This window comes from Clinocottus analis, unplaced genomic scaffold (genome assembly GCF_023055335.1).
Source record: "Clinocottus analis isolate CAN_PGR_092001 unplaced genomic scaffold, fCliAna1.0.p SCAF_4, whole genome shotgun sequence".
NCBI lineage: Eukaryota > Metazoa > Chordata > Actinopteri > Perciformes > Cottidae > Clinocottus > Clinocottus analis.
The window spans coordinates 7,705,370-7,729,596 of NW_027176153.1; the positions used below are offsets into that span (position 1 = coordinate 7,705,370).

General features: G+C 40.0%; 2 protein-coding genes across 2 annotated transcripts; one reads left to right on the forward strand and one right to left on the reverse strand.

Moving 5' to 3' along the window:
• Positions 1 to 666: 666 nt before the first annotated feature.
• Positions 667 to 3,285, forward strand: si:dkey-8e10.3 (serine/threonine-protein kinase SBK1). Its single transcript, XM_068598135.1, has 3 exons — positions 667 to 921; positions 1,685 to 1,887; positions 2,140 to 3,285. The coding sequence occupies exons 1-3, from the start codon at positions 759 to 761 to the stop codon at positions 2,803 to 2,805; spliced, it is 1,032 nt and encodes a 343-aa protein (XP_068454236.1). The 5' UTR covers positions 667 to 758; the 3' UTR covers positions 2,806 to 3,285.
• A 6,279-nt stretch (positions 3,286 to 9,564) lies between these two features.
• On the reverse strand, positions 9,565 to 23,095 carry LOC137800753 (scavenger receptor cysteine-rich type 1 protein M160). The gene is made up of 19 exons (XM_068598081.1): positions 23,032 to 23,095; positions 21,479 to 21,790; positions 21,244 to 21,348; positions 19,966 to 20,181; positions 19,665 to 19,871; positions 18,879 to 19,030; positions 17,682 to 17,835; positions 17,202 to 17,498; positions 16,424 to 16,735; positions 15,935 to 16,234; positions 14,732 to 15,034; positions 13,834 to 14,136; positions 13,132 to 13,404; positions 11,580 to 11,764; positions 11,278 to 11,386; positions 10,911 to 11,069; positions 10,465 to 10,554; positions 10,175 to 10,327; positions 9,565 to 10,081 (listed from the first exon to the last, which is right to left on the reverse strand). Exons 1-19 carry the CDS (start codon positions 23,093 to 23,095, stop codon positions 9,888 to 9,890), a joined length of 3,888 nt encoding a protein of 1,295 aa, XP_068454182.1. The 3' UTR covers positions 9,565 to 9,887.
• Between the last annotated feature and the right edge of the window lie 1,132 nt (positions 23,096 to 24,227).

Genomic DNA, 24,227 nt, shown 5'->3' on the forward strand with positions numbered 1-24,227 from the left:
GCCCCAATGCTCTGAGGAAAGAAGACTTATCTGAGTCTCTGAGTCTCTGAGTCAGACTTTTTTGGCCGTAGAAGCATAACAGAAATAAAGAGGAAAATGATGGAGTTAGCTGACAGTTTTGTTTTTTTCCCGTGGTCCTCAGCCAGAACCGATCTGAGAGACTCTGCGGATAGATGGTGCTCGTCTTCCCCTCTGGGCCACCAGTACCAAGACCTATTCATGTGTTGTAATTGTCAAAGTCATTATAATCGCGTTTCACCAAAAACAGAAACTTGAAGTAAATCTCGCACATGGAATGTTCTTTCATAAACGCATTAATCAATTAAACTCTCTGTGTAATTTAATATTGAAATACTATTGCAATGTTGTCATTTAGATCTAGTTTGTATGACGTATGATGTTTTGTGTGTTCAAAATCAAAAGTGTTAACTTGTTCTTAACGGCTGCGCTGGAAGATGGCCGCGTGAAGCCGAATATCACTTGAGCTTCAGGGTGCCAGAGATTATGATGTTTATTAACATGGTTTTTATTTAGTGGCCGTTTTATATAAATGGAAAGCAACAGACAGGAGGAAGTGATTTGATCAGTTATTTATCAAAAATATTTTGTGTTTTTTTTAGTACAATGTATTCCAATAGGTTTACCCAATAGGATAAACTACAGAAAGTAAACCAAACATGTTATAAACATTATGAAAAGAAATATAATTGAACGGCGCTTGTACTGTGTGGGCTTTGTTCGGTCCGTATCCGGTAGAGATGATTGAGCTGGGCCTCGCTGAAGGCAGCCTGATCGACGAGCTGATAGAGCTGACGGCACAGAGCCTCGGTCAGCTGGAGATCCAGGAGCATTTCAACATCATCAAGGAGATCGGCCGAGGGAAATACGGCAAAGTGCTGCTGGTCACACATCGCTTCAGGGGTAGGATTTCTAATCTCCTCCAGGGGAGAATAACCTTGAAGTCATTCAAGGTTATTCCATCACCAATTACAGTGATTTAATAATGTGAATACAATATTTTAACATTTGCTCACCTGTAACCCTCTTTTCCCCAGAAGAAAACAAGGACGTGATGTGTTTTATGATGGAAGTTTTAGTAACAGAGGACGCCTGTGGTAAAAAAAAAAAAAGAAAAAAAGAAAGTAGAGCATATGTAAAAGAAAATAGTAAGTGACCACATGTTTTTGCCATTCATTTTGTAGATGAGAAATGGCAGAAACTCAAAACATCTTTGGTTTACATCCTTCTTTTTAACTGTAACAGTTAGAATTGTGCTTAAATGTGCTGAAAATCCCCAAAATGAACGAGCGCTCCAATCTTTTAATTAATTGATATTCTAAACACAAAGTTTAACTGGAGAGAGAGCTAAGGAGAGAGCGAGATGGACGTTTTTTAAACAAACACACACAGAACAGAGAAGAGGTGGGAAAAGTACATTTAGAAAAACTAAAAAACATATGGGTGAGTGCTCTGTTCTGACCGGATCCTCACACTCGAGAAAAGGACACGAGTTGAGCCAAAGTGGAGCGCTGACTGGCAGGAGTCTCGCTGGCTCGAGGCCTGCAGGCTTTGAATTTGAAAAGCGTTGGAATGGAGGCTTCCTGCAGAAGTCCCATTACTCTTGAGTAAGATAAAGAAGATGTGCGTGAACGGTGGTGATGATAAAATAGAGTATGCTCTGCAGGGACTCCCATGGCCTTGAAAGTGATGCCCAAGGCCTCGACTAAGCTGCAGGGCTTTCTGCGAGAGTACTGCATCTCCTTACACCTGTCCTGCCACCCCTGCATCGTGGGCCTCTTTGGCATCGCCTTTCAGTCAAATGAGCACTACTGCTTTGCCCAGGAGCTTGTCATCGGGAGGGACCTGTTTGCTGTCATCCAGCCGAAGGTGAGTCAAACATTGGCTAAAACTCAGAGACTATACCGAGTAAAATCACAAAGAATGGGTTGCGGCAGCTGATCGTGCCATGAAATGTGTAACAATGGCCCTATGCACAGAAAGTCTAAAAGGCTGGGCATTCGGATCCTGTCTTTCTTTCTTCCTTTAAGCAGTGTTTTGTGATGAGCGCTCACCTTTTCATTCTGGCTCCTTTGAAAATGACTCAAAGAGCCCCATCCCTCTCTTGTCTGATTATTCTAGGAGGGTATCCCAGAATCTTCGGTAAAACGCTGTGTCCTCCAGATTGCCAGCGCTCTGGAGTTCATCCACAGCCACGGCCTGGTCCATCGAGACGTCAAACCTGAAAACATCCTCCTGTTGGACAATCGCTGCTGCCAGGTCAAGCTGGCGGACTTTGGACTGGCTCAGAAGAGAGGCACTCTGATACGCTTCATCACGGGTACCCTGCCCTACATGTCCCCGGAGCTCTGTACCGTGGCCCTGATGGAGGGCCAGAAAGAGGTGACGGCCCCTCCGCTCTGCGTGGAGCCCAGCCTGGACACCTGGGCCTTCGGGGTGGTTATCTTCTGCATCCTCACAGGTTACTTCCCCTGGGAGTGCTGTCTGGACTCGGACGACTTCTACCAGGAGTTCGCGGACTGGTGCCAAATGGAGGAGAGACCCAACACGGAGGAGGACGTTCCTCCCTTGTGGAAAAGGTTCACTCCGGAGGCCATGGAGATGTTTGGAAAGCTCCTGGCCCCGGATGTAGAAAAGAGGTGTACCGTGGGGGAAGTGAGAGCGTATGTGGAGAAGGACTGGCTCAAGAAGGTAAATGGGATCGTGCAGCAGTCGTCTGCGGAAAAAGTCAGTGCGTCTGGGAATAATCCCGGGTACGGTGAAGGGGAGGTACAGCCTAATGCTTAGGGACGGATTGCATTTCATATCAGCTATAGCTTCTATATGTCTAGACAGCATGTCACAAACACAACCCGTGGTGCCTGGTGTCAGACGTGGGATTTGCTGCGATGCAACATATGGTGTTTACATTATGGTGACACATTATTCTGAATCTTGTGTCAATTCAAAAGACACATTTGACAGGAGGATTCAGAAGCTGAAGTTCCTGTAGATTACATATTCAGAACCATCATTTAAGTCAAAGTCCTGCATTCAAAATTGTAATTCAAGTAATGTGAGCAAAATGCTTGATTACCTCACCAACGTATCCTCATATTACGGTTTGTATGGAATACATTTCCGTCGTTTAGTCGGGGCCCGTCCGCCTCGCCTCTCTGTGTGGGTATTTGATTTCCAACATTACATGGATAACATTATAATAATAATAATTTGGCGGGATACAAATAACTGCACATTATTTTTTGTAGGCTACAAATGCTGGATGAGAAGAGCCTGACTTAACATATTAAAAGTAAAACTACTTATATGTTGTAGATTGTTATTACTAATGCATTAAAGTAAAGTAGGATCTTGCTTATTTGAACTGATTTGAACAACTTCATACTCACATACCACACCGTACCGTAGTGCATTATGACCCAATCTTTGAAGCTCCGTCTTGCAGAGGGATCTGGTATCAAAATCTAGTTTCCAGACTTAATAGTAGTTTAGGCTGCCCTCAGATGGGACCAGGTGGTGCTCCTGTGTGGGAGTACTGGTTGATCACTGGGTCTAATGGAAGAGTCATGCCGCTTGGGCATTTGGACCCATGAGAATGCATCACATTTTATAGTTTATATGTTTTGATTGTAGCACCTTGACCTGTGATGTAACTAGAACTGTCAGATTAATGTAACATGTGCAATATTGCTTTCTGAAATGTGGTGTATGAGTATTGTATAAAATGTCATCAATTCTAAACAAGTAGTGTGTCTCAAAACTGTAGTTAAAGGGCCACTCGAAAGATTAGACATATGTTCAGTGCAGTCTACGGGTCACAAGAATATACACAGCATTTTTTTGTTTTTTACGGGCTTTCATTTTGTGAGTGTAGGATCCAGTGTTTGACCCACACTAGAGACTTCTCTCTACTACATGCTTGTGTTCCCCTAACTTTGAATAAGTGCAATAATAAAATTCCCCTTTAAGTATGTAGTAGTTGTACTCGGATATGTACTTATGTATTTTCAATGTGGATTTCATACATAATTAGGTATAGAATGACTGAAACGTTTACAAAGATTTTAATTAATCTTTGCGCATGAACTTTTTGTTGTTTTTTCTGAATTTGTTTCTTTATTTTGGCAGATTTGCTTTGTTTTTTGTGATAGTTCTGTAAAAACTGAAGCTCCTGTTCTGCTCTGAGTAGAAAAAGTGTTGCCGGGTGAAATTGCACCGTTTTAACCAAAGAAGTATTTATACAGTATATGGCAACATAAAGCTATTGAGTCCTAGGAGTGCCATAATAAAGACTAATTATGTAAAATAATGAGATAATACATGTAGAAATAAAGATGAATTATTTAACGAATGTTGTGTCCACTGTCCGCTCTAATAAGCAAAGAGTAATTTACATGAAAAAAATAATTATGTTTTTTGAAAAATCAAATATAAATAACAAAAAGAAATGCTTGCAGTTACACGTTTGTATTTCTCTTTATATTTCCACAGTTTTTCTTTATACATCTTTTTTTGTATGTAATTCTCTTCATATTTAATTTTGGGGTTTTTACTTAGATGTTCTTTTATTTACTTCTTGATGTATTCTTTAGCATGGTGGCACACGTGAAATTTTTCCAGATATCACTGGTCATTTACTGTCAGACGTCATTTTGCAACAAATTCAGAATGTTTGAGTTTGTTGTTTTGTCAAGTTTTCAAATTGAGCTTTCAAGAAAAACATCTCGGTTCTTTCTCTCTTTTCTCTCTTTCGCTGCACAGACCAATAAGAAATGTTGAGATATTAAACAGTGGCCGGTTTACAGAGATAGTTTTTGGAAGCAGTATTAAAGCTTATATGTATGTACAACCTTTTGTTCTATTTAGTGTTTTTTATATAGATTTTAAAACAACATTTTTAATTTGCAAAATTCAGAAATGGGTGGGTATGCTAAGAAATCATGACAAAATGATGTAAAATATTACCATAGACTTGATGTATCAAAAAGCAGCGTGCAGGTGAGGATGTATTTCTTTCTGTAAACAGTTCTAACCCCCCTCCCATACGGTGTCATACGGTGACAGCATGAATAAAAACCAATGCATCCATCACTTACTCCGGCTCTTTTCATCCCTTCTCTTCGAGGCAGATATCACGTTACACCATTTGAAGTTAGAACCATGACCTGTGTTCTCGCTCCCGGGTGCTTTCAGGACAGCGTCGCAACACGTCGGCCAATTCCCCCTCCTCCCCCCATCATGCTTTACAGCATATTTAGGGCGTTACGCTAAGCAGGGTCATCTTTCAGCTGACCCCTGGACTCGACTGGATGTCCGAGCCTGCCATGCAAACACGTATACAGCCAACTCCAATGTGACCGCAAAGCCCTCTGTGCTGGCCCTCACACACATACAGTTACCAGTGCACACCTGTTCAGTTTAACACAGCATTACAACCAGCGTGTATTAATCTTATGGACTTGTGAAAAATGTCCCCTGACAAAAGAGCTCTAAGTATATATATATATATATATATATATATATATATATATATATATATATATATATATATATATATATATATATATATATATATATATATGCTGAGGTTTTTTTGCACATATGATGGAGAGATTAAGCTCTCTTGCTGAATTTAAGGGCAGAAACTCTTCGTGGTAGACGAAGCAGATGAGCAAAGATTGATTTCCAGGAAACTTCAAAAGTCTTATCGTCGCATGATTTCCTTTACCCGGCAAATTAAGGATCGTTCCGTGCTGTTCTGAAAGGCCGCCGCGGTCGTGGACTTCCTCCACTTATCTCATCTACAAGGCTGCCGTGTTTCTGATACTCGAGTACTTAAATGTCATGTTGGCAAATCATCATGCACTGCACCAAGTAGAGGTCTATTCTGGGCCCCCGGCCAGTGGCCCCCAGCCAGGGGGACTAAAGAGGGAGTTACAGTCATTGACAGATGCATTAATGAACACTTACACCTGCCTACAATGTGTTCTGAGATATTTATTAAACGTTGACTTAAAATTAAACTGTCAATAAAGCTTAACCATACATTATATTTTATATTATATTGAAATAAATACACCTCAGTTTACCACAGTAAAATGTAATACCTCAAAGGAGAAAATTACATCCCCAAAATAAACATTTGTACATGAACTACTTGGTGTTTGGATGTTTTTGATGCACATTAGTTTCAGTTATGAGTTATTTGTACGTCTGCATTCATGATTTCAGCCGTTTTTATTGTCCATTATTCAAATCTGTGTATTTTTTCCTACATAATACAGCTCAGAGTGCACACTTGCCTGATATAATTATACACACAAACACACACACATCCAGGCATTACGAGGAGCACTATTAATAATGCCATATCGTTTGTTATGGAAAATCACCACAACTGGGGCCTTTCCCTCAGCCGATGGCTCGTCGCTGCGAGGTGTCCGAGGAAACTTTCGTCAACACCGATTGGTCCAATTGAGGACCACAAGGGGTTTCAAGCCAGCAGAGGAGACGCATCACCGTGTCCTGGATGCATAACTGAAACATGAGGTTATAGGAACATTTGGTCAAAGGCGCCTGACGGCTTCTTTTTAAGACAAGCGGTCCTTTGTTCTTCTATTGAAAAAGGTTCCGTTGAAGGATGTGACAGTGATGCAACACAAATAAAAACAACCTCCTAAGACTGAAAAAATGATAAAAGATTAAAACTCACACAAGACACAGACAAACCGTCAAAGGTCTTCTATGTTGTTTCAGTCTGGACCAGAGCAGTAGGCCGGCTGACACTGTCATTCTTAAGATCGATGGTATTTTTGGTTTTATGCTATTAAGGGCTAAAAAAAACAGCAGTGTGACACCAGATGGAAACGGGGTCAGAGGATCACAGAGACCGGAGTTTGCTTTGTTGCCAAGAGATGCGTTCTGTTGTGAACAAAGCGGATTACTTCACAAAAATCGTACAAATTTGACTGAATACTGACTGAGACAGAACGAAAACCTCACCACCTTGGTGTACAGCCTACTCTGTCTCCTCCGTATCTATTTCAGCTCGAGCCGCACAGCGGACCTAATCCCACATCTTGATCCCTCAGCAAGGCCCCTGACATGGAGTCTGGGCGTGATGTTTACATATCACACGGGCGCTGACGCTTTTAAATGAGTCCCTTTGGGTGTATCGCTGCCTCTGTGATCTCACTGGCCCTTGGCTAACTCCTTACTAAACATGTGGGCTCTAGCGGGGTCTGTCAGTCTCTTGAAAGCAGCACCAGTGTGTCTGTCGGTTCCTCACGGATGGCCCTACTCATGTTAACATTGGTAGTGAGCAGCTGCTCTCTCTATGGCTCCTCTACCAGAGGGGAGGGGGCGATGTTTAAGTGATTATTGAGAATGTTAAAGTGCATCGAGATGAAACTGTATTCAAAATGTTTTGTGCAGAGTCAGATAGTTTGGATTTTTCAAGGGTTTGGTTCTCGTCCGAGGGGACTGCTCGGCTATCTGTGCTAAATGCACAACTAATTGATTAAAAATAAATAAATACAATATATATGTATATATATATATATATATATATATATATATATATATATATACATATATATATATATATATATATATATATATATATTTACATCCCTGAACATTCATGACGCGCTCAAAGTTCTATATGAAACGGACCAAGTGTTCGAGGATAAAAGTACAAAAAAGGGTTTTTCACAAAATTCAAAATGGCGGAAAATTTTGGGAGGCGGACTTTATGGGTCTGGGAGGCTTTTTTGTAGAGCGGGTGGAGCTGGACGTGTGTGAATTTTTTCAAGTCAATCGGACAATCTGGACGAGGGGTGTCGCTGGTTGAAATTCAAGGGGGCGCGAGAGAGGCATTTCTTTTGATGCAAATTTGACGCCTATTTCATACGTCTATGTTCACCAGTCCTGACGAGCGTTCAAAATTTGGTGAGTTGACAAGTTCCCCAAAAAGCAGTAAGACATTGTTAGCGATGAGAGTAGTGGTAGACTTCGGGCAATCTTGAGTCGCTCTGCGAAAACGGCTTATTGTGCTGTGTATCAAACTATATATGACATGCATAACATACAGTTTGATACTCAACATCTGAGCCGTTTCCAACACCTCTCGGTGTCTCCGATTTGGTGGCACCACGACACTCACAGAGTCTTGGCATAGAATTTAATGATGTGCTGCACAAAGCCGCCGTTAGCACGAGGCTAACAATGCTAATACATTGGAGCGTCACCACAAGACACGGATTGCTTCACAGCCAGACGTCATGATGCGCCGACAGAACCGTGACCTGTATGACACTGCAATTTTATGAGTGCAACGAATACAACACAGTGAACGGGATCATATTTCAACAGTAAAAAGCAACTTATCACATTCAACAACAACACTCACAGCTGACTGAAAGGTATGTTGACGTTTCAGAAGACATGTTAAGGACAACTGACATTTTTGGAAGTGTGTAAATTTGCTTTTATTGTTTGAAGATCGATACCATTGTCATGTCTGTACGGTAAATCTGAAGCTATGGAGCCAGGAGATGGTTAGCTTAGCTTAGCACAAAGACCGGAGACAAGGGGGTGCTTCCAGTGTTTGTGGCTGGACAGACTTTGTCCAATTTGGAAAAAAACACTCAAACAGGATCTCTTTGTTCTCAAGGAAATACAATATATTGGACCATGTTAATATGGTGGAAAAGGTATAAAAAGTAAAATCTGATTCAAATTCAAATGTAGTTATAATGTATCTATTTATTGTTAACTTATAAAGGCTGCTGTTTAAATTTAATTGAAATGTATCTTATTCTTGACCTCTGTGCTACTTTTCTTGTTTTTCCTTTCAAACTGACTCAGTCAGCGTTGCACAAATAATTAAAATGTACTTTTTACCTTGCATATGGCAAATAAACATCTTGAATCTTAATAATCTGACTTGGCTACAGCCCAACAGCCAAGTGGCTTTTGATACCTGCGGACAGACCCTGGTTAGCAGTTTCCCCTGGTTTGCAGTCTTTGTGCTAAGCTAAGCTAACCAGTTGCCAGCTGGTAGCTCCGTATTCGCCATACGGGCATCGTCATGAAACTCGCAGCAACTATTCCTTTAAAAATAACACGAATGTGACCGTGACATCTCCAAGTTATTCATTCTTACAACTTACAACTATAAACGTACACAGAAATCTACACAGTAACTGTGTGATAATATAAGTTTACTGTATCAGCTGTGTACCATTTTATATATGTTTCTATAGCAATCAACATACTGCAAGATGAATTTCTCGTAAAATATTGTTTAAATCATCAAAGCTTTGTACAACAAAAAAGACTGGTAAAAAACAAATCATAAAATTATACGTGTTTCTAAACCGTAAACATAAAATCAACAATAGGCAGTAGATTATAAAACAAAACAAAAGAAAGCTGTTTTTGCAACTATGCTTATGGCTCTAAATGTGCATCACATCATCTTGAACATTTGAAGAGAAGCAAACACTTTGTTCATGACGATCGATAATATGCACTTGTGTAAAATAAGAGATAAAGCACACTTGATGTCACTGAAAGGCACAGATTGTGTTTTTTTCTCTTCTATTCATAATCTATACAATATTGGCTTATCTGAAATGAACGGTATTCTAGAGTATGGATGATTTATAAGTGATGCATTTCATGTTCCATATCATTTTAGGGTATTTCAAAGTTTATTTTAACCCCTTTGGCAAATTTCTGCAGCATACAAAACCCCTGGACTGTATATTGTCCAACCGTCTGTAATTTTGACTTATTTCCAATACGTTTGTGTCAGAGTTTCTGGGAGGTATGTTTCTGGGGAGATCCACTTCGTTTAGCCAAATTCAGTTTTGGCTCACCGGTCTTGGCACCAGGTTGTCCTCGTTCCCCGGCCCCGATCCTACAGGTACCTGCGCGTCGCTCTCAGGGGGGGTTCGGGTGCTGTCGTGTACTTCAGCTTCAGTCTGAGGGATTTCAGGGCCGGCCTCGATGTCGTCGTAACTCAAGTGCTGGTCGTCCACCTCGTAGGACGCCCTATCTGTGAAAACAGTTAGTTACCCGTTCAAATTGCTGATCGCTGACAATTCCGAGATTTTGTCATAGTGCCGGTCTTATAGCGTGATAAAGATGCGGTCGAGCATGGTCCGAAACTTTCCTGCGCTTTGCGCCGGGGCCCGAGAGGTCAGTGGCTGAGCCACAGCCACGCCCTCGACGTCATCGTAAGGAAACGAGGAAGTGCTCTGCACGTCGTTCTCCGTGATGACTTCAGACGCGTCTGTGAATCCTGCATGGACAGCAGCCACGAAGAGCTTTTTACATCATTTTAATACTGGTGATATAAAACTGAGGAGCAGCCTGTGATTACAATTCAGCATTCTTCAGAATTGTAAAACAAATGAACGAACATGTCTTGAGACTCACTGCCATAATTCAGTTCCTCCAATTCGTTTGATTTGGTCATCACATCGTCATAGTCGCCACTTTCAAACCCCACTTCCTGTTTTGACATCACTCCTGCGACAACAAAAAAAGGGCATTAGGCGTTTACTGGTCAGGACAGCACACAAAAAACCCACTTTGTCCACAACACATACATATCTTAGACTCTTTTTAAAGTCAGAATGTTGCTTCAGTGCTGTACTTTAATCTGCAGGCATTGATGAGTAACAGTGATGTGCCGTAATCTCAATTTCTGCATTTCTCTGCTGTTATAAAGCGGCGTACAGCAGTCAGCATGCAGAAAGACTGACCTCGTGTGGCAGAAGGCTCCAGTACAGTCTGTTAGAATGGTACACTTTCTGCAATACTCAATTGCAACAGAAGCAATAACGACAAAGAAGACAGGTGTGAGAGAATAATGAACTCACGCGAGACATTCGGGCCTTTCTTCCCTTTCTTGACCATGCAGATTCGTATGAACACGACAATCAATATCAGCAGAACCAGAGTGAATCCGATGCCCAGCACCTTAGGCCACATAGGGGGGGTCCTTTTTACGATAGCCTTGGTTGGATGGCCTTCATACCCTGAAATCAAACACAGCCATCTTGTCTTTTCTGCATTCTACTCAGAGCGGAGATGCTGCTGGATTCTTTTACATTCTGAGCCACGTAAATCCAATCAAAAATTGTTTTTTAAGTTGACTAAATTCAGATTTTACAGTTTGCCAAAACTGAATGGATATTTGGGGAACAATCTTGACTTATTGGCGAAGGGACTTGTGGTTTTGGTTACCGTTACAGTAGATCTCAGCAGGATTGACGTCCTTACAAGGCTGGTTGCTGAGGCAGTACTTCATGTCCTGGGTATTATCGGTGCAACTCAGCATTGTTTCCAAGTTGACCTTGAAATTGAAATGTGTCTGTCTTTAGAGTGATAGCATTAAATGCAGCCCAACAAGACAATGGGAAGTCTGACGGCTACAAGGAAGGGTTGAGTGAACAGCCTTATAGTGAAACAGAAGATCCTGTGAGGTCACAATACATATGAGACTAACGAGTGGAAACAAACGAAACAGAGGTAATGTGAAGTCTTACCGGGTTGTCTGTGTTTTGGTTCGGTACGCTAGCATTGTGGCCATCACACCCAAGCTGTTTACACAGCATTTTCAAACGTTTCGGGCAAAATGACTTATCCAGGGGACACACTTTTTTCCACATGTCTCCATAGTTGACTTCAATCAGACCTCCACATGTTTTTGTGGTTCTGAACTTGACATTCCCTGTAAAAATGATGAGGATTTATTTTTAAAAGGTAATGTAGAAAGTAATATTTTGACAATTTGGCTTATTCACTTTTATGCCAGGTGTTTGATAAAAAGAACCATAAAGCTTCAAGACTGGGAGCAGCTGGAGGGAAACAGCTAGCCCGACTCAAAAGGTATTAAAACCAAAGTGTAAAAACGGTAAATTACAGTTTGAGACTTAATTATTAATAGAATAAACAAGCATGTGTCAATTTGAGAGCTTTAGCTGGGTAGACTATTTCATTTTGTAAACTTTGGACAGAGACGGCCAGGTTAGCTGCTCCTCATCTTTATGCTAAGCTAGGCTAATCGTCTCTTGGCTATAGTTGACGTGAGAATTGCATCAATATTTTTAATGTGGCCTTCGGCAATAATAGCAAGGGCCATATTGCAAAACGTCAACATTTTCTATGCTGTATGTCATTCTGTTGTTGAATGGATTTACTATTTCGGCTGCATAGAACGATGTAATTTTCAGGACACACTTTTTAACAAAGGAATCGTGTATTTTACGTAAATGTAAAAACAAGTAAATACTTCTAATTCTGATAAAATAGGAGAATCAAGAATAACGTGGACAATGACAATGTAAGGGCCCTATAAACTTAATTTGGCTCATTGGTGACATATTTTTTCACTCATTTCTTCAGACACGATGACAGGGAATGCAATACTTGTGGTTCCCAGAGTCTTAAAAAGTAGGATGGGAGGCAGAGCCTTCAGCTATTAAGCTCCTCTTCTGTGGAAGTAGCTTCCACTTTCAGTCCAGGGAGCAGGCATGGTCACTTAATATAAGAGTAGACTGAAGACTTTCTTCTTCGACAGCGCTTATAGTTAGGCCTGGCTAAGGTTAGGCCTGCTCCAGCGCCTATATATGCTGCTGTAGGCCTAGTCTGCTGGGGAACATCTTAGGATATACTGAGCTCCTCTCTCCTCTTCTCTCTCTCCTTCTGGATGAATTAATGTCTCTTCAATACACATCACTAACTCTACTTCTTCCCTGGAGCCTCTGTGCTTTCTCTCCTCATCGGTTTTCATGGACCCTAGTCCTGCCTGACACCCAATGCTACTAACATTATTAAAATTAGTCACATTACTATTACTATTTCTGATACTATGACTGCTTTTATTATCATTATTATTCTACTATATTCACTGCTGTCTTATTGTTTTTATAATTATTCTGCTTACTTCGCTCATATGAATAAATCATGTCATATGCATTGAATGTGTTGTTCATTCTGTACACATGACATAGATTGCCCTTCTGTCGATCGCTCCTCTGTTGAGCACCCCCTGTGTGTGTGCTAATTGGAGTATTCACTAAATTCAATCATACTTACCAACACAGTAAATAGACACTAAAGGCTTGGAACACGTTTCCATGAATCTCTTGCACTGGCCAAGTGTGTAATGGTTGTCCTCACAACTGACATGGTAGTACTTCTTAGTTGGATTAGACTTGTTACCATTGAAGCCGGCAATGGCGTTGACACAACCTTGCTCTTCGCAAACCATTTGTGAGTTTCTCTCATTCCAGTGACTGCTGCACACCTCGATGTCATTTATCTTCACTTCACCGTAGCATCTCTGTGAAAGGCTGACCTTGGGTTCAGCTGGGAAGGAAAGCAATATAGCAACAAGATCAAATATCAAAGAAGCAACGACAAGTTGTGGTTTTCTGGAGGGCTATTTGATGGAATATCTAGTTCGCTAGAAATAGCCAAACTCCTAAAATTACTATTTGTAAGTTGGTAAGCTTTAGAGTTATTGTTTTAACGTTTGGATAGAACCAGGCTTTTTTCCTGCTTTTTCTGTGTCTTTGTGCTAAGCTACACTAAGCTAGCCGTCTGCTTGCTGCAGCTTTGTACCAACATAAGAGTGGTGTGTCGATGTTCTCATCAAACCTTTGGCAGCAAATGATCTGCTTTAAAAGAAAATCATTTCTACAGCATTGATGGCCAATCAGAATGATTGGGATGTTGCATCTTTGCTAAGATTCTATGAAAATTTGCAAAGGCAATACTGCAGAAAATGTGTTTTACCTTGACATTCGATAAAGAGCTGCTTCTTTAATTGGCTTTCTTGGGAGCGATAGTCTTTCTTTTGACAGTCCCAGATGCTGTCTGGAACCTTAACATCTGCACAGCTGAAGTTTGTGGTCCAGAGAAGATCTGATGTAGTTTTGGTTATGGACTTGAAGTTGCCGCATTCCAAATCCTTGCAAAGTCTATCCCCCTCAGTTTTTGTCCAGCCATCAAAGGAAACAGCACTTATTTTCCCATCCGAGTGAACAACCGCGGCTCCGCTACAGGACATGTTGACGGTCAATGCCATCTTGCTCCAGCCTAAAAAAAAATAAGCATCCAGTCAGAGGTGAGATAAGATTCAGGAAATGCACACATGTTGTCATCAGCAGGAACTCAAAGATTACATCCGTTAACTCTGTGATCCTCTACCAATTTCACAATATATCTACCACTTGTTGGAAATGTCTACAGATTAGCTAATGTGTGTCGGGCAAACAATATATCCTTGAGGAAAGAAACAATGCAACATGTTATAGTCTTGATGTTGTTCTTTAACATTTGTTGGAGCTAAACTAGCTTTTCCACTACAGTCTGTATGCTAAGTTACGTTTACAATGCCCTGATGCTACCTTCATTTGTTTTAGAAGCATCAGTAGTATTAATTTTTTTCATCGAATTCTGTGCAAGAAAACGACTTAGCATACATCCCACCCCCTCCACAAAAAACAACTACCCTTTTCAAGGACGATTGCAGATATGCTGGAATGCTAGAAAAAGAAGAAGAAAAATATCCTGGTTTCCAACATTATGAGCTCTACCCTACACAGAGAAAAGACACAAGCCATAGTTTGACCAAGGATTAAGAAAGACATGTTTCAAAGTGATCAATTTGAGACAAAATCATTTGACATACCGGAGCATTGGAGGGCACCAGGAGGGCAGAGGCTCTCCGTAGAATCGATTGTACATGCTGCTAAAGACTCGTTATTTGCAGAACACTTGATATGTGAAATAGCGCGACGCTTTGCTGCCTTCGGTCCGAAGTAGGCAATCTGTTTGATGGCGTGACCACATTTCTGCTCCCGACAGATGGTGTCTCGTGTTGTTTTCTCTGTGAGAGCGTCAGCACAAACTGGGAGCAATTTGCTTTCATATCGCACCTTCACAATTCCAGAACATTTATCTCTTGAAGAACTGAATTTGGCCTTGACACTACCTGCAACGCAACAATTCAAGGTACCAAGTTAGAACCCTTCTGTCATTTATGCCCAATTTGTTCAAAGACAGAAAAATAAACAATGAGTGGTGTTTTTTTTCCAAAACTGTTCTCAATCTTAAATCGTCAAATGGAAATGCTGGCTTGGCAGCTCTCACATCTGTTAACGACACACAGGAACACACTCTATGACACACACTCGGCTTTAACCATCCTAAATGTAAGGGTGTTGTAGCTAATGGGGATGAGTGGTCGTCCAAGGTACACGGTTCGATCCCTGGTCTACCCATAGTTCACATGTCGAAGGGTCCTTGAGCAAGACACTGAATCCCCAGTTGCTCCCCGGCTCTTTACACAGCAGCCCACTGCTTTGTTACATACTTAATGTACTTCCCTAACACCGCCTACACACTACGTTACACAGTTATTTCAACAGAAACCATGATCTTTTCCTAAGCCTAACCAAGAAGTATGATTTCCTAAATCTAGCTAACCTAGAATCTAAGGAAACTTATGTTGGAAGTTTATTTGGAAAAGGCATGTGACAACCATGTAACATCTCTAGCTAGAGGAGGTACCTATAGCGACATAGCTTGAATTTTATGGCCGTCAGTTTTTTGACGAGTTGGGAGTGAGGATGTATTTTTCACAAGTGTAGGGACAACTTGTTTTGATGTAAAATGATTTGACTGATAACAAATAAGTTGTCTAACTTCTCTCCAGATGTCACTGTAATCTGTGAGATGTTCAGGTAACTGAACAACAAACAGAGTTACTGAAGGATAAACTTGAAAATATTACCTATAGGGGCAAGACTCAACGGAAATATATATATATATATATATATATATATATATATATATATATATATACACACACACACACGTTTAAATCAATTACCTGAGCAGACAACGTAAGCTTGGTTACGGTTACAGGTTTTGTCATTGTCATCACATCTGACGAAGCTGGACTGGAACAGGTGGGTCGTCTCGTCCGTGAAGTGAATACTTTTGAAGACCACTTTGCTTTCTCTCGGCTTGTTGGTGGCCTGCAGGACTCTGTTCCCGCAGCCCAGGTGTTCACACAGCATCTCCGACTTTTGCTTGGTCCAGGTGTCGTCACACACGCCTCCGCACTTCTCGCCCAAACAAACGTTGACATTGCCCCAACACTTATTGGTCAGGTTCACTGTTATGCTTCCTGAAGAGGCAACCAAACAGCAAAAGCATGTTGTTTGCAGACTTGCATTAGCAGATTTATTTCAAAACTAAACCTTTTGTTCTGAAATCTGCCTCTAAACTGGACCAGAGGACAGCCAGTGATGTAATTATTAATGGCCATGATGAACAAAAGAGGGTTTTTCAATTAAAACTTGTAATTTCACATTACCTGAGCATTTCACAGTGGCAATAGTGTCTGCGTGGTCAGATGGCAGTGTTGTTGTTGTGTTACAGTCAAACAGGGATTCGTGGTCAGATGAGCAGAGGTAAGACTCATTCCAAATGTTTTTCATCGTATCATCACGAGAGATGAAGGAATGTCGTAAGGCTTCCCCACAGTGCTTCTGCCGACACACCGTGTTTGCAGACTCTTGGTTCCATGTCTTGTTGGAGCCGGAGTACCAGTAGGTTTGTTTGCCTTGCTCTATCCCCACAAGACCCGAACAGGACTGATTTCCCTTCAGAAAAACCCCCTTGTGACCTGACAGGGATAAAAAGCACAGTATTAGTCTTCAGTCATGATCGACTGCTAACCTGTCCAGGGTGTCCCCCTCTTCGCGCACAAGATAGCGTGAGCAAGTACAGAGAGTTGCTTTTGCTTATGAATCATAAAATTGATGATATGGAGTTTTACAAGTTACACAATGTATTTATTTGTTGGAGCTTGTGGATTTTAGGGCCCACAAATGTTGTTTTCAAATCTAAATATAGACATGTGTGTATGGAAAATTGTATTCAAAATGATCCTCCATTTAGATTTTAATGGTCTGGTAATTGGTTGAGTACATTCAAGCTTGAAATGGCTGTACTAATATTGAGTTCACTTGCGTGCCGACACCTCTCTGCTGTAAACTGAAATGTTGGATTTTGTGAATGACAATCAGGCGCAACATGAAACGGTCAAAGAGAAAATCAGACAATTGGAGAGAGAGAGAAAACACACTCACCCTCACAAGTTATTCCCATCGCCTTCTTTGGTTGGTTGTCTTGGCTATCTCCAATACAATCAGATATCTGTTTGGCGTTCTTCTTGCATTGTACAGCCATTGGCAGAAAATCACCTGAACCCTGTCTGAATATTTCCAGATGTCCTTTTTTCCCACAGCCCAGTAGTCCGCAGACAATCTCTGAGTTGGTGTCAGTCCATTCTTGCTCTTTGACCCTCCGCGACATGCCCTCATACTCGATCGCCACTCTCCCGGCACATTTTCCAGGGCCGTCCATTAATTTCACTTTCATGCTATCTGCTCCGTAACAGCAAGAGGATTGTCAAACATTTAACACGTGCTGCTGTGCAGAAATTAATTAAATTGGATATACACTTTGTATCACAACATGCCTTCACACAAATCTTCACTTCCATCATCAAGTCAAAGCTCAAATTAACAAGAAGAGACTATCACCATATGACTCCTGCTATATCTCACCTGAACAGACCACATAGGCGATGGCAGACTTAGCACATGGAAAAGGACGGTGGTCACGCTTGGCTCTACAGTGCCACAGTGAGGATTCATTGCCTGAGCACTGCACGTAGTCCATTATCCCCTTTGTCTTAGCACTCGTTCTGTGACTCAACACCTAGAAGAAAAGTTATGATAATCTGAATATCATGCCATTCGTTTGTGCCATACACATGATGTTGATCGTAAAAGATACTTGGATAAGATTACTACTAATACTTCTAATCATTTTAATACTAATACTACTCTGTTCATATAAATAAAATGACACAAAATAAATATTTAGACATTTTGGGTTTGTCAGCTTTTTTGTACATGAGAAGACCGAGTACCACTCTCATATCGGTTGGTTAAACATGAAGCTACAGCCAGGAGATGTTTAGCTTAGCTCAGCATAAAGACTTGAAATGAGGGAAAACAGCTAGCCTAAAGGTAAAAAGCCCTCCAGCTTGGTTCCCAGTCTTACCGCTAATCTAAGCTAAGCTAATCGTCTCCTTGTTTCATGTTTAACGAAAAGATATGCAAGTGGTATTGAATGATCTGCTCCAGATTGAAGAGGTCTGGCAGTAGCTGATGTTGCTAATGTTTGATAAGATGATGTTAGATATTATTGTAATTTTGCCATCTACTAGTGCAACTGATATATGATATACACACTACGTTGGCCATTAACCTGTAGTTTCCACTTGTGGCCACAGTGGCTGCTATTAAGCAAAGCTACGTTGGTTTGCGTTAAAGAAAACATACATTTTATGAAGTGGCACTCGTCGTGTTTCCTTTCCATTGTAAAGCAGGTTATAAGCCAAATTTTCAAAATGTCACAAAAAAAAGAAACGCTCGTTAGTTAGTTTGGTCAGAAGTTAGCGCTGTAGGCTACATGGTTGTAATCCGCTAGTAAACAGTAGAAAAAGAAGTAGCGGTTGTAAACTGTAAACAAAACATGTCCCTGAACGAGAGAAACATGGAGAGAGGTCCTCGCAAATTCATTTCAATGGGGCAATATAATATTCTCCAGGTGTTGAAAAGACGAGCGTCGGAATAACCGGGAAGACGGCGCCTGCAGAAACAGCTGTTCAGTCACGTGCGTTTTGCGCAGTATTTTAAACTAACGGGCATAAATGTACATGAATCTAACATGGAACACGGCGACTGAAGACTTACAGTCCCACATTTTAGCTCCGAGCAAACCACTTGAGCAGCCTGCGTGCTCCAGGTTGAGCACACGGGTTGCCTTATATTGTTCACTTCCACATGGACTTCCCCATAGCATATGCTGGGTTTATTTTTGTCCATCAGAACCACTTTGACATTGTCTGTGAAGGGAAAAACAAACACACATAGTACAGTGCTTTTGATGCCATGATTCATCATTTCCAAGTGGCTCAAGCAGGGTTCATATGGTCATGGAAAACCTTGAAAAGTGGTTATTTACAGGCCTTGAAAAGTCATTGAGAAAAAAAAAATCCCAAACGTTTTGGAAAAGTTATGGAAATGTGTTATATTCATGTGTTTATGACGTTCATTTACACTGAGTTTGAAATAAATAATATGCTTTTTAAGACAGGACGTTCAAATTATAAGCAGGCATACATACAAATGTTAGACCTATATAAATGTTTATTCTTTTATTCAAACTATTGACTCGCATTGATTTGTGTCATTTACGATACACTGTATGCTGGAATTCTCTTTGTTAGTTTAAATACTACATTTCATCACTTTTTTATGATTTAGATTTAGATTTCACTAAATGTTTGGTTATGGACATTTGGTTTAAAGTCATGGAAATCCATTAGACAAAATGTGTATGAAACCTGTCAAGATATTGTACAAATGTAAAATAATATCACAGGGACAAAGTTGTTGTTGATCTGTAAAAACAACACATTAGTGAATGTTTTGTGGCAGAGATGACGACGAGCGATGACTATGAATTAGTTTAAATACCTGAACATGTCAGATTTGTGCCATCGCTATTGTTTCTGTGATCGTCGCTGGTGCCACAGTGCATTTTCTGGCACCACGCATCGTGATTGGTTTCGTTGTTTTGGGCGGTCCAGGGGACTGACTTCCAGTCGCCATCGTCAGCTTCCATTTCCAGCTGCCCGGAACAGACATTTGACGGGTTTCCTTGAAGTTGCACTCTCTTGTGACCTGTTAGTGAACCCATTTCTTCATTATCTGCATCTTTTGAGTGAACTTAACGACTGTGTGTGTGTGTGTGTGTGTGTGTGTGTGTGTGTGTTACCTCTACATATGACTGAAGCAGGTTTCTGACATGACGGCGTCATCTTCGCGGCACACTGCCACAGATGAGTGACATTGGGAATGCCTGAACACTTGATCGTCATCGTCTTCGACTTCTTTTCATTGAATCCCTTCCAACCCAACCACGGCTGCTCAACGATCTCCTTGTGCGTGCCACAATCGAGGCTTTTGCACAACAGGTCGAACTCATCCGTTCCTTTTATGTGAGAGGAATTGCACGTACGGTGAGGAACAATCATCGTCATACGACTAAACATGTCACAACACCTGACACCTAACACAAAAACAAAATCATAGCTTCCTTTATGTCCTCGCCTGAATGTTCGCTGTACTAAACCCTCTCTAACTTTGTTCTACTTCACTTTATCAAAGTCGACCTTTGCAGAGGGAATGTTCACGTATTGAATGTTCACATATTGAATGTTCACATATTGAATGTTCACATATTGAATGTTCACATATTGAATGTTCACATATTGTGCTATAATTTGCGTTGGAGTTACAGTTAAACAAATATTTATCGTTAAAGTGATTTTTTCCTAAAATCCAAAAAAATCTGACCTGAAACCTTTTCATTTTTTGCTGTGTGTCATTGACTCTTAAGCAGTAACATATAGACTGATATTTACATATCTGAACAAAATCTCACATGTGTAACTTTTATTATAACATACAATTGTTTCAACCAGCCCTCGTGGTTGCAGAAATACACCCTTTCTAGTTTGGGTATGACATTTTTCGAAAGGGTCTAAAAATAGGGTGTTTTTTAAAGATTTAACTGAGACTGTTTCATAAAAGTTGCTTATAGTCACTTTAAATAAATACCTGTAGCGCAAACATTTGAATGTTTCACACAACAACAAAAAAAGAAACTAATTTTCGATGCAACACTTTTTTTCTGCTCATCTCACAACCCCTCAGATGGATCTTGTGACCATATTAGGGGAGGAAGGAGGGACCACAAGGTTGGAAACACAGTATGGAACTACCTGACTTTGTACAAAGATAAAGAGATTGTATGTCGATAAAACTACTGCAAAATGTCAAATACACACTGATGCATAACAGGCCACTGCTGTGAATAAATCTATACATTTACTGAAGTCTTCCCCCACTGAGGAACTAAATGTTGTTGTTTTTCTCCCCCTTTTTGTCATTTATGATGTTTTGTCGCATTTTTTGTTCAGTGAAACAGCAACGAAGAAGAAAAAGAATGCTGTTGAAGTTTATCGTGTGTATCCACATCATTAACTCTTACCCCAGTTGTCAGCACAAAAGTAACCCAAATACGTCTTCCCTCCATTGATGGAGTACTGGACCGCTCCTGCACACGTGAATCCATCCGTGCTTATGTCGATTTGATCTAGAGGATCAAAGACAGGTAATCCAGTGTCATCATTATCATCATAATGCACGTTTATATATTTAGGAATTCTTTTAGCAGCACATATTTTGATCTTAATACAAAAAAAAAAGAAGAAGCTCATCCTCACGTGAACATTCGATCTTTCTCAGAAAGTCCTTGCGGCCGAGGTTGAGTCCCCAGCCGGGATGCTCACAGCTCCACAGATCCAGCTCGTCTCCGTTGCATTTCACGTCGTTGAGCCAGACTTTGTCAATGTGCCAGGGCGAGGTCATGATGGTGCTCCCCACCGGGTCCCCACAGTGAGTGCTACTGCACACCACTTGTTCAGTGTTGCTGCTCCAGGAGATCCCCCCCACGTAGCCCAGCTCTTTATCGTGGTAGATCCTGATGTAGCCTTCGCATGGGTGGCTCCCGTTCTGCAGAAAGAGCCTGTTCTCACCTGGTCGCGTCACAGGAGGGTTACAGAGGTGTGTAGAGATATGCAGGAAGTGACCATTTACTGCGCTTCATGTAGTCTTTTTATTTCTTTTATTTGAAGTGATATACACACTTTGACATGCTTTTTATTGAGTCAAATTTTATAACAACTTTGCAAAAACCTGAAACCTGTCAATACAATGAAACAAAATGTTCCCCCCATTTTGAATACCCGATTATTAGTTACTATTAGTTGAAAATATTTAGCATGCAAATAAAGAAATGATGTAACAGATAAATACAAATCTGTGATTTCTGAATTATTTCTAGGAATATTTAGATGATATAAATATATCTATATATATATATATATATAGATATATTTATATCTATCTATATATATATATATATATATATATATATATATATATCTATATATATCTATATATATATCTATATATATATATATATAGATATATATATATATAGATATATATATATATATGTGTTGTCAAGCAATGTTCAAGACTGTATTGGATCAATGTGTTGGTGTGACACTAAATAAAGTTTAAAAAAAGTAAAAAACAAAACAAAAAAAAACATAAATATTATATTATAACCATCCTCATATTTTTTTTTAATGAAGGATCATGAAATTGGCACAGATTCTCAATATACACTACGCATAGGATTTCTTTCTACACATCAAAACGTGTCAAATTAAATCATCACTTGACATATACAAATGTTTTCTGTTATTATTCAGCTTTTAATCATACATCAAAATATGCCAAGTCAGTCAGCGTCACTAAATTGAGGCTGACAAAAGCTTTAACAATATTTCTTATCGCGCTTTGATTCTCAAACCTTGATTTAAAAAGAAAATCATGAATAATAATGTGTTTAAACTTCTAAACCTAGTCGCTACGTTGCTGCGAACTATTACTACTAATAACTAATAATAATAATAACTACTGTGCTGTTCACACACCCGCACACTTCTCTGTTCATTGGAGCTTTTTTCTTCAGGAAAATACAAAAACATTTATTTAAATTTTTTAATTTTATTCAGCAAGACATTCCCTGCAGCACCTGCATGGGTTTGCCTTCCAAAATGACCATGCTTAATATATATATATATATATATATATATATATATATATATATATATATATATATATATATATATATATGTATATATATATATAATGAAATGGTCACTGATACAGAGAGTTGAGTCCAAAGAGAATATTTGTAACTTGCCTTGAGCCATCAGCAGCTGATGGTGAGCTGAGAGCAGGAGGAGGAGGAGGAGGAGGAAGCACATCTTCCTCACAGCAGAGCGACAGAGTGAGGCGGGCGAGCGATGGGTTCAGCTTTATACGTGCCCACGGACACAAGCTGTGACACAGAGATGCTCACAAATATTGTCTCGTGAAAGAAAACTGAATGGCTCATTCACGTATATCCAGAAAAAAAAAAAGATATAAAAAAATAATATTGTTTTTTTTTAAATTTGCAACCAAATGAACTTGTGGGTCAAAAATAGTCAACTCGCAAAATATTTGGACAGACAGGACATCATGTGAGCCACGAGTGTGAAATCCATCAGAAGTGTTTGAGGGTTCATGAGGTTGATGATTTGTGAGGCGATGGTACGTGCAGCGTCCAGTGGACGACACGCAGATCACCACAACGCCACACACAGCATCACATCCATCCACACCATATGATACAAATTTGGAGACATTTCTCCGTCCCATTTTTAGGGTTTCGGTGAAAGGCGTGAAAGACATCATTTCTACTCAAAAAAGGATAATAGAACATTTGGTTTTCGGCATTTCTTTCCATGTATCTACACTCTGAAATCTGATGAGTTAACCTTACTTGTTAAAACCCTGCAAACCGATTGCCTTCGAAAAATCAAGTCAAGGAACTTATTACAGGCGAGTAAAGTTGTACTAACACATGTTTATTTAGTGTAGTATCCTTACATTTGAGTTTAAGTAGCTTAACATAATGAGTAAGAAGTACTTAAAACTTGAATCAAGGTGTACTTTTACAAGTATAGTTTACTTGAAATGACTATTTCAAACAACTACATGTTTTCACTGCTCAGACACCAGCTTATGTCAAGTTACCTTTACTCAGACAATTAGAGAATTGGTTATTTTTGCTGTGCAAGTAACTACTACTTGGTCAAAACTAGTAAGAAGTGATCATTTTGATAGCCTAGTAAAGTTAACTCATCTCATCTAAGTCTGGACTACTATTACATTTTACATTTTATAATTTTATTCATATATTTCACTGCTTTTGTGAACCTTTGGTAAACCAATTTCTAGAACCAAAACTGTTTGTGCACATAAAGGTAAGAAGAATTTCAAAAATGAAGCTAACATTTTTCAGCTTTTAGGGTCACAGAACACTTTTGCATTAGGACAATGGGGCTGAGATTG